The sequence below is a fragment of the Phaseolus vulgaris genome, chromosome 7, assembly GCF_051622355.1.
Source record: "Phaseolus vulgaris cultivar YP4 chromosome 7, ASM5162235v1, whole genome shotgun sequence".
In the NCBI taxonomy this organism is placed as follows: Eukaryota; Viridiplantae; Streptophyta; class Magnoliopsida; order Fabales; family Fabaceae; genus Phaseolus; species Phaseolus vulgaris.
Window position 1 is genome coordinate 12,225,784 of NC_143504.1, and position 10,579 is coordinate 12,236,362.

Below are 10,579 nucleotides of genomic sequence, written 5' to 3' on the forward strand. Positions count from 1 at the left end.
CGTCAATGGTTGGGTCCTATAATAACGTCTAACGCTTTGTAATCCACACAAAATTGTCATTTTCCATCCTTTTTTTTATAAAAAATGATAAGATAAGAGAATGGGCTTTTATTGGGACAAATGATGCCTTCGTCTAGCATCTCTTGGATGAGTGAGGTCATAATTTCTTTATGGGCATGTGGGTACATAAGGTTTAATATTGATTGAGGTGGATTGGGGAAGGACAAAAATATGGTGATTATGTGGTTGATCAAGTGGTAATCCATGAGGGAGTGAAAAGATTGTGTAGTATGTGTTGAAAAGTGTGGAAATACGAGGGTTGTGGGTTTGGGCGAGGAGAAGGTAGGGGAAAGAATTTGTTGAAAAGTGAGAAGGGGGAGAAAAGTTATGACCTATGTGCGTAAATGGTGACAAATATGGGTGAAAGAAGTATGATTGTGTAAGAAATTGGTTGTACCATGTAAGGTGATAAAAAAAAACCTTTATGGGTAAAGGAAAGTTGATGGGTAGAAAAATCAACCTACAAAGGGCCCAAAAAACGTAACCAATCCATGTCGAGAACCACATTGATTCCTTCAATAGGAAGGAGGTAGAAATGGATAGTGAGTATTTTTAAATAGAAACTATAGCATTAGAAAAAAGGGAGAAACATTGGATTTGGCCCCCATTGTCAACCATGACTGAAAAATGTGGAATTGGGATAGTACAAAGTTGGAGGTGAAGGGCGAGGCGGGGGTGCAAGATGTTATGGAAACTCCCAGTATCGATTATGATTTAACTAAGAGGTTGGCGATATGGCCTTCAAACTTAAAGGTGTGAGCTGAGTGAGTTCTAGATAAAGCTTGGAAAGATAAATAAGCATGAGTGGAATCATCTAGGTCAGGGTTATGGTTGATGTTTGAGTTAATGTCTGTTGGGGATTCTTTGCCTAACAAAAGCAAAAAACGGTTGGTTGTGCATTTGTGGCCTAGGGAAAACCTTTTGTCACAATTGTAACATAACCTGGTGACCTGACGATCTTGGAGTTGGACTGAGGTAGGTTTTTTTATAGGGAGGGTGATAAATTGTTTATCGCATCTAGTATTCTTTCTTTCACAAATTAAAATTGGGGGATTAAAAGACGTTCAGAGTTAACAACAGAGTACGAAGTATACCTTCTAATGAAAATTGCCTATTAGATCATCTACCATCAATTAAACTATAGAATTGAAAAGTAAATGAAATTGTGTAACAAAATTAGACAAAACTAGAAATGTTTAAAAACTAGAATTAAATGGACATAAACTAAAGTTATAGAGACTAAACAAAAATAGAGCATGTATTAGACAATTAAACTAAACTATGCTAGACGAATCAAGAAATATATGAATAAAAAGTAAAATGAAATTGCAATATAATTCTAAAGCAAAAGTAAAACACATATGAATTTGTGTGTTATGAAAATTAAGTAAAACTATTAGATTCTCTAGTTAACAATTATTTATCAGACCGTCTAATAGTTCTACTAACGAAGAAAATGAGCGTCTAATGGAAAGATAAACGACAGAAATGTAAAGTGTAGAAACTATAAACGATAGAAAATGTAAACAACACAAATTTAAAAGAAACCATAGAATTTCTTAAAATGAAAAACAAGAAAATGCAACAAAGACTGCCTAATGAACTAAAACTATAAAAGCAAGAAACAAAAATAAAGCATGTTTGGAATTAAAATTTCAATTGAAATAAACTGAAATAGAATTGAATTAAGTGCATAAACTGAAAATGTTAAACCAAAATTAAAACAAACAAAAATTAAAAGGAATTGCAATAAAGGAAAGAGAATTTCATTCGAGAAACATGCAACAGTAAACAGAAATCATGGTCAAGTTATCTTCAACCTTGAATTCAAGAAACTCATATATGAATTCTTTATTAAATGAAGGAAACACATAACCAATCATTTTGTATATTAAAAAAAAAACAATTCTTAATCGAGAACAATATTCTAAAACAATTTCAAAGAAGAAAAGAACTTTAATAAAATATCGTCTAACACAGTTTCATATTTATTGTACTAATTTTCAAAATTCAATCATCTTTCCAATGTAAAGTTGTAGAATCAAAAGCATAAAAGAAGATAAAGTGTAAAAATAGAAGAGAAAACACAAGAAAAGGAAGAGAGAAAATGAAGAACTTGAATAGTCAAAATTGAAAGTTGAATAAATTGAAATATGAATGTGAATTTCTTAACTACCCATTGACTGTTTTCTCTTCACATATTTCTTATTTATGAGGTTTTGAATCACTACAATTGGATGGGCCTAAGGTAAAATAAAATTTGGGCCCACTGAAAATTTATTACATGACCATATATTAGTTTGTCTTCAGCTTTTACATCGTCTAACACCTTCCTGTTCAGCTACTTTAAGAGTTTTAATGATTTATGTTCGAACATTCAATCTTTATGATCCAAATTTATTTGTTGAAGTTCCATAAGTCATAAACAAAGATTAACTCTACAAAATCATAATGAACACAAATTATCCAACGGTCTATACAAAAATTTCATATGAAAATACAATTTTCATACCAAATTTGTTACAACTCTTATTTACTACAGAAAATACAAATCTATGTTAAAAATCAAAATTAAGAAATGTAAAAATGCTTAAGGAATACAATAAGCCTATAAAAACATGAACAATTCAAGTGTTACCAAAAGGAAGAAGGTTAAGGTGGTTTTTGAATGACATGAAAAGAATGTCGTGATGGATAATGTTTAGAATCATTAATTTTGGATTCCAAAAGTTTGGTCAAGCCCAAAGCGTGGGTAATAGAAGTAGGTGGGAGAACAACTATTTCTCGATGAATCTCAGGAATGAGGCCAGAGATGAAATAGTTAAGTATCATCTTAGGGGTAAGGTCAAAAACGCTATTGCAACGTTTTTCAAAAGTTGTTTGGTATTCAGTGACAATGTCACATTGTCAAAGTTTAAATAACTCAACTTGATGGTTAACATATGTTGAGGGTCCAAAATGAAGTTTAAGAGCACGAATAAAATAAATCCAATCACTTAGTTGGTGGTTTTTATACATCCAATTGAATCAACTAAGTGTCTCACCTTTCATATAAAAAATAACCATATTTAATCAAGAATCCCAAGAATAATCAATCTAAGGGATCAATGCCATGAAAGAAAGACAATTAGATTTTTGGTGCATATAGTGGGTCGGGTGGGTAGAGGTGAGTGAAAAGGGGGAACAATTGTGGTGGTTGTTGTGGTAAAAACAGTATAGAGAAGATTGAAAATTGAGAGTGGAATAGAAGACATGGTGTTTAATGACAGGTGTGGAGTTGTATTTGAAGAGTGAGGTAGCGACCTTCATGATGCTCTTGAGTAGTGTGGAGGTGTTTTTAAAGGTTGACTAATTTGTCTAAGTTGGTTTGGATAGGTCTTTGTTTGATTTGAAAGACATGAAGGTAGGTTAATGAAAACACTAATTAAAAAAAAAAAACTAATTAAGAACACAAGGAAATTCAAAATTGGACTCTCTGCCATTCTTATTACATAAAAATATCTTATAAGGACTATGAATTATTTGTGAGTCAATTTTTCAAAAATAATTGTTTCTTCCGAAAATATTCTCAAATATAACCAAGTAACAGTTAATCATCTAGATAAAATTACTAAATCTTATGTTTTTTATATTTTCCTTTAACATTGATGATCGTGACATGCTATCAAAAATTACAAGTTAAATTATATCTTATATTTTTTAATTTTTAAATTTAGCAATTCAATTTTTAAATAATATATCAAATTCAAGTTATTTTAATATTAATAAACATGTAATTTAATAATTGATATCAATTAACTTTTATTTTAAAATGCGATATTTAGGATTTCCTTTACAAGTGAAATTTATGAATTTAATAAAATATTAACGGAAAGTATAACCTTATATTATTAATTAATTTAAAGTATTATTTATATAATGTAAATAATTATATAAAATTTAACTAATTTGTTGAATGTAATGATTTATGATTGGATGTTTCGATATTTAGAACCTAATATAATTTGACACAAACTTACCTTTCATAAGATAATCCATCAAATATTAAAATAGAAAGGTTAGCAGAAAAAACAGAAAGGATACAAGAGACAGTTGTTGATCTTATCCTTAAACCACAACAGTTATTGGTGCATAGACAGAGACAAATAGTTCACAAGTAAAAAACCTATAAAATACCATTCTCTCTCTCTCTCTCTCTCTCTCTTATCAGTAGAAATTAAAAATAATTTTATTGAAAATATTTTACCATTTTATTTTAATAATTTAATATGAATTTATAAATGCTTATATTAAATTATGAATTAAAAATAGTGCGATTAAGTCAAACATAAGGATTATAAAATTAACTAAAATATTTTGGGTTTGTTTTAAAATATTTTTATTTTATACAGCAGTTTTATTTTCTCTTTCTTTTTCAAAATTAAAAACAATTTATCTCTACCCCGAGGAGAGCAAAACAAATGAAAAAACAATATAAAAAGCATCAAAGATTCTGTATGCGACGCCCCGACCGCGATATTTTCCCGAGCCGTTCTTTCAACTCAATGTCTCGTTTTCTCGACCCGTCTCTCTTTCTCTCTCACTCTTCCTCTTTGTTGGGAATTTTCTTTTTCTTTTTAGTTTTTCCAATTGTTTTTCTTGCTTGGTTTACAAGTCTATTTTATTATTCCCAAATTTGATTCTAAGATCCCATATTCTTCAATGAGAAGCTCTGTCTCTTCGCTCCTCTCTGCTTCCACAAAACGCCATTTCCTTATATATCTCTTCTCCCTCTTCTTCTCTCTGTTTTTCTTCTCTACGCCACCACCTTGGCTTCCATAAATGTATTTCTTCACTGAGAAAATACAGCGTTTGAAGATGGGATTTCCTGACTACATCCAGGCATTGGAAGAAGAACGCCGTAAGATTCAGGTGTTCTGCAAAGAGCTTCCTCTTTCTTTGGAACTAGTTACTCAAGGTAACTCAACAAACAAACAAACCATACCCTTTTGTTGTTTTCTTCAAGATTATAAAGTTTCCTCCTTTATTTTCTGGGTTTGTTTTCTGAGTGGGTTTTCGTTTCTTGGTTTTGTTGCTTTTATTATATGTTTGCAGCCATTGAAGCTTGCAAACAACAATTGTCTGGTACCACGAGCGAGTATAATTTGAATGGTCAATCGGAGTGTTCGGAGCGGACAACATCAACGGAGGGACCAGTTTTGGAGGAGTTCATTCCAATCAAGAAAAGGGCATCATCATCCCCTTGTTGCGATGAAGATGATGAAGACAATGAACAGCATTCTCTCAAGCAAAGCGTTTTGAATGAGAATAATGACAGTGATAAGAGGAAATCCGACTGGCTTAGATCTGTTCAGTTGTGGAATCCAGATCCCCCGGCTGAGGAGGTAAGAAGACTAAAGCTTAATTGTGAATTTTCCATTGTTTGAGTGAGTTTTGTGCTTTGTTAGACGATATTGATTAATTGACTATTTTTCCTTTTTGTGTGTATGCAATTTCCTTGTCAAATTGTCCAGGATGCGACTAGGAAAGTGCCTGGGATGGAATTGAAGAGAAGTGGAAGTATTGGTGGTGCTTTCCACCCATTCCACAAGGAAGAAAGAGCTGCAAAGGCAGCTGAATCATTGTGTAAAGCACCCTCTTCAACCCGGGTAGCTGCTGCGAGTTCTAGCGCCGGAGAACTCACCCCAGAAAAAAATCTGAACGAGGGACAGAGAAAGCAGCGCAGGTGCTGGTCTCAGGACTTGCATAAGCGCTTCTTGCATGCCCTTCAGCAACTTGGGGGTGCAGATTGTGAGTATCTTAATCAGTTTTGATTGTTATGTCATGTGTTTGGGATGTTACTGTAATTGCATATTTTCGTGTCTTCTGCAGCTGCCACACCAAAACAAATCAGAGAGCTAATGAATGTTGATGGCCTCACAAATGATGAAGTCAAAAGCCATTTACAGGTATGTTAGGTATATATATATGTTGTATATGTATCCGGATTCCCAAAGATTGGTTATCAAAATTAGCCTAAGCCGGTAGAATCTCAATCGGGGTCTTTGCTAGTGTAATTTCCATTGTCTAGTCTAGTCTCCACGATGTGGAATCGTTAACTGTTCGTTCTTGTTTCCTGAACCCCTCCCCTCCAGTTTTAAGGGATTCCAAAATAAATAAGTTTTTTGTTTCAGAAGGTATAGTAAATATTCTTGAGTTCCAACAGTTCAATATTTTCAATCATAGTCTAAATTTTTCTGTGTTTTGGACAGAAATACCGTTTGCACACTAGAAGGCCAAGTCCCTTGGTTCACAACAGTTCCAGTCCACAAGCAGCGCCTTTTGTCCTTGTAGGGAACATTTTTGTTCAGTCACCAGAATATGCAGCTGTAGCCACCTCAACAGCATCGAGAGAAGTGATCACAGTTGCAGCACCTGGTGGAGTTTATGCACCAGTGGCCACACATCCTACACCTGTTTCACAACCATCAGCTGATTCAATTAAGAAGCCACAGTTTAAGAAATCTAAGCATTCTGAACATTCAAATTCAGATGAAAGGGCTCATCACAGTGAAGGAGCTGTCCATTCAAATTCCCCTACCTCATCCTCCTCTACACACACCTCTACTTCCCCTGGTTATTAAGTTTTAAGATGTTGCACAAGTTTTGTTACCAAATTACTGTAGAAAGTCCATTGATATTTCCTTCTGACGTTATTTTTGTACTAAAATGATCTTTACGCCTGTTGTATGGGATTTAAATCAGAGGTTAAATACACAGAGTGACAGTTTTGATGTTAAATAAGTCCACCCCATCCTCTTAGCTGTCTACCATGTTATCCTTGCACAGAAGGTGAACTGAAATTTCAAATTTTAAATTTGGAAGCATGATCAATGTTTCAATTGGTACTTCCTATGATTGTGACTAATTAAAAGTTACTACTAGTCTGACTCAGTCATACTCTTACACATTGAGCAAATTTTTAATCACACCAGTGTAACTGTTTTGGTGATGCGTTATTTCAGTGGTCCACCTAAGCACCTTCATTGCTTTTGGTGGGAGTTAGAATTAATGGATTGTAGTTGTAGCTTGATTATTCTTAAGGAGGATCTAAGAATATCCAATGGAATATGCAACGAACATCACCTACACAGGACAAAAGGAGAAGCAGACATGTGTCAGTAGTGAAAGTGCCAATTTCAGCATCTGTGAATTACGATATTGGTGAAGAAGACCTTCCTTGATTTAAAGAATGGTCTGATATTAATTGGGCTATGACCAAATACTATTGTGGAATATTAAAGATTACAGCAACGGTTAGGTTTTGCCGGATGGTTCTCATTAATTGTTTTGGCCCTTGTTTCTTGTTTTGGAGTGAGCCAAAATAACCTTGCGAGTTGCACATGACATTGCCAAATACTCAAAGGTATTGAAAGTTTGCACAAATATTCAAGTCATTTATTTGCACTGCAGGATTCTGCTCTAGAATCTTCTAAATTTGATTCTCTTTGAACTACTTTTTTGGTCATTACTTGGGAAAATATGGCTAAAGACATGTTTATAATTAAGGACGGATTAATTCAATTTCCTTTTTCATTTTCACTGAGTTCCTCATCTCATTTTTTTCTTTACATTTATAATTTCTTAAATAAAGTTAAGTCTCTTTAACCTTTGGAAGAGTTGTTAATAGATTAGGAATAACTCAAGTAAAATCAAATGGAAACATTTGTTTTCTTTAATATGAACAGACAAAAAGTTGCAGTACATTATTAGGTATAATAAAAAAAGACTTAAGTTTTTTTAATTAATTAGCAGGTAAAGTACTTCTATTTGGAAGTGGAAATCATTGAAGATTACTAGAATCTTTCAGAAGATTACTTGCCCCTGAATAGTAAATAATGTTCTTTTACCCTCCTCTCTTTTCTCATTTTTCTATCCTAGCACCCTTTGCATTGCCTCTGTAATCAACCGACACACATTGCTTTACGCAAAATGACCTTAAAAGCACAAGAAATGTACATGCACAAACAAAAACAAAAAGTCAAAGCTTTCCATCAGCCAACCTTTCTAATTATATGGCGAGTTAGGTGTGGATACTCAATAATATTCCTTCTGATCACATGGATTAAAGTAATCCATCTCTTTTTCTATTCAGTTAATCAATTCATTAAAGTTAATTTCAAATATATAGCAAAGAGAGATTAACCAAAACCATGATCCAACCATTTTTTTATCATTCAAACTTTGATAACTTTGTTACCCAGTTTATATTATTATTTATTTTCTTATGTAGATCATGGATAACCTCTTTTCAACAAGTGAATACTAATCTCTTTCAGTACCAACAAATCGCCTAAGTGAGTATAATCTTTTTGATACATTGTTTTATACTCGGTCAACAAAAACTAAATTATCGGCATTATGTTTAAAAGTTCAATTACACATAGATAAAAGCAATTTACACATTATTCTATTTTTTCCCAATCAGTCAACGCTTCTTGGGGTTATGTCAAACACGAAGGTCAAATTTATGTTGCAGTTATCAGAGTTTTGAACTTAAAAAACTTCTATTTTGGCAAAAATGAATGTAAGTAGGAGGAGGAGATTTTGCAATGCAATCGAATGACAATGTAAAGGATTTTTCATGACCCTTTTAGCTTCAATGGGTCCCGTAATTGCTGGATTTAACTTTTGGGGCTCCAAAGGAGTGAATGTTAAAAAAATGTTACATGTAGGAAGACCATGATCAGTGTTATTGTTTAGTGATATGCTGAATCATGGAATTCCATTGTAAGAAATGTACATATTTAATGTCTGATGTTGTAGTTCAAACGCGACTGTCATAATTTTTTTTTATTAAACTTAAAAAATAGTTTATTTTAAGTTATGATCCAGAACCTTAGATTTAATTTTATACTTCTACAAATGTCCATTTTTTTACAATTTATTGCCTGTCAAACGGATCATAGTTATATTTGCATATTTATAATTATTCTCACTTCAAAATTGAGAAAACATGTCAATCATCATATTAAAAATATTGTTTATTTAAAATTTTAAATATATTATGGTTTTATTTTAGAAAGACATTTTAAAAAGTTAAAAATATATGTATTTAAATTGTTTTTTATATCGACACTGTGCATAAGTTGAAGAAAACTTTAGACCTACATATTACATGTACATGGATACGTACAATACTAAATACATTTGCACAATACGGGGATTAATTGTTTCAAGAATCTAGAGAATGGCAATTTAATACACGATAAAAAAAACACACACAAATGTATCTTTGTTTTCTTTTTTTTCAAAAAATATTTTTAATATATGCATAGTTTACTTACGAGTATTCAATTGTCATAGATTAACCATGTTTAGTTATCGTAAAAAAAGAAAAAAAAAACAAGTATTTACAAAATATAAATATTCACATTCAATAGTTTAGGACATTATGGTGGATAGAAGGTTACATTTGTTTAAAATTTATATGATTACACAATGTTATTAATGTAGTGGATATAAGTAGGTATTTGTTGTATATTTATGGTGGATGTGATTATTATTGTAGGTGAAATAAATAAGATATAGGTTCTGGTGCACATTAAACAGCTGATAATAATATCTTATTGGAAAGTTATTATGTGTAACGGAGACTTATGTTGGTATGAGGGGAACTTGTAAATTAGATGAGAGATATTCTGATAGTGTGTGATAATTTATTTTTGTAAAACTATTACGTGCAATAAAGTTTAAATTAGAGAGAAAAACTATGTAAAATTGAATAAGGAGTTTAAACTATTATCTTATCTTTATAAGTTGAGGTCTTTTGTTAATTTTGTTGTAGTTTTGTGGAAGTAATATAGAAAATTAATAGGTTTTCTTTTATATACGGGTTGAAACCTCCATTAAATGTTATATTTTAATGTGATTATTATTTTTAGATAAAGAAATGGTGGGTTTTAGAATTCAATGCTTTTTGTGAAAGAAAAAAAAAAACTAAACTGAAGACTTTAATACATAGTCTGCATTAAGTAATTTAATGTTGCTACCATTTGCGTGACGGTGATCTACGATTATTTGTTATAAAAAAGGAAAGGGTGAGAATTAAAGATTGATACATCAACAAGAGTCAATTAAATTATATACTAATTACGCAGTTACCCGGATGAGCACCGAGCTAGTCTCAGAAACAAACAAAAAATGAAAACAGACAACAAAAGCTGCAATTGGAGCCTTCTTTGTATTGTTTTGCTTAAACGCATACTTAGTTTCATTTACGAGTTTAAGGGAGAAAAGAAACATGCATTTCATGAGGATTGTCGTCAAAGTCACCTATATTATATATGGTCCCATCACGAATATTCCAGGACAAAGAGAGGAATATTATTTTAAATTAATATCGATATCTATTCATTCAATGTCATAGTATATTCTCCCTTTTAATTTATATTATCTTCATTTAGGTCAGCCTCACAAATCAAACCATATTCTTTTCTCCCAAACCGAATATAACAACTCTTTTTAGCTTTTATAAAAC

At 31.9% G+C, this 10,579-nt stretch overlaps 1 protein-coding gene across 1 annotated transcript; it reads left to right on the top strand.

The window, feature by feature from the left end:
* The first annotated feature begins 4,899 nt into the window (after positions 1–4,899).
* On the top strand, positions 4,900–6,840 carry LOC137827668 (transcription factor HHO3). The gene is made up of 5 exons (XM_068633904.2): positions 4,900–5,017; positions 5,155–5,444; positions 5,574–5,850; positions 5,932–6,008; positions 6,312–6,840. The coding sequence occupies exons 1-5, from the start codon at positions 4,918–4,920 to the stop codon at positions 6,681–6,683; spliced, it is 1,116 nt and encodes a 371-aa protein (XP_068490005.2). The 5' UTR covers positions 4,900–4,917; the 3' UTR covers positions 6,684–6,840.
* The last annotated feature ends 3,739 nt before the right edge of the window (positions 6,841–10,579 follow it).

Excerpts from the sequence above, each read along its gene's own strand:
- LOC137827668 (XM_068633904.2), top strand. The coding sequence starts at position 4,918 with ATGGGATTTCCTGACTACATCCAGGCATTGGAAGAAGAACGCCGTAAG. Across the intron at positions 5,445-5,573 it reads CAGATCCCCCGGCTGAGGAG|GATGCGACTAGGAAAGTGCC; the intron begins GTAAGAAGACTA and ends CAAATTGTCCAG. Across the intron at positions 6,009-6,311 it reads AAGTCAAAAGCCATTTACAG|AAATACCGTTTGCACACTAG; the intron begins GTATGTTAGGTA and ends TGTTTTGGACAG.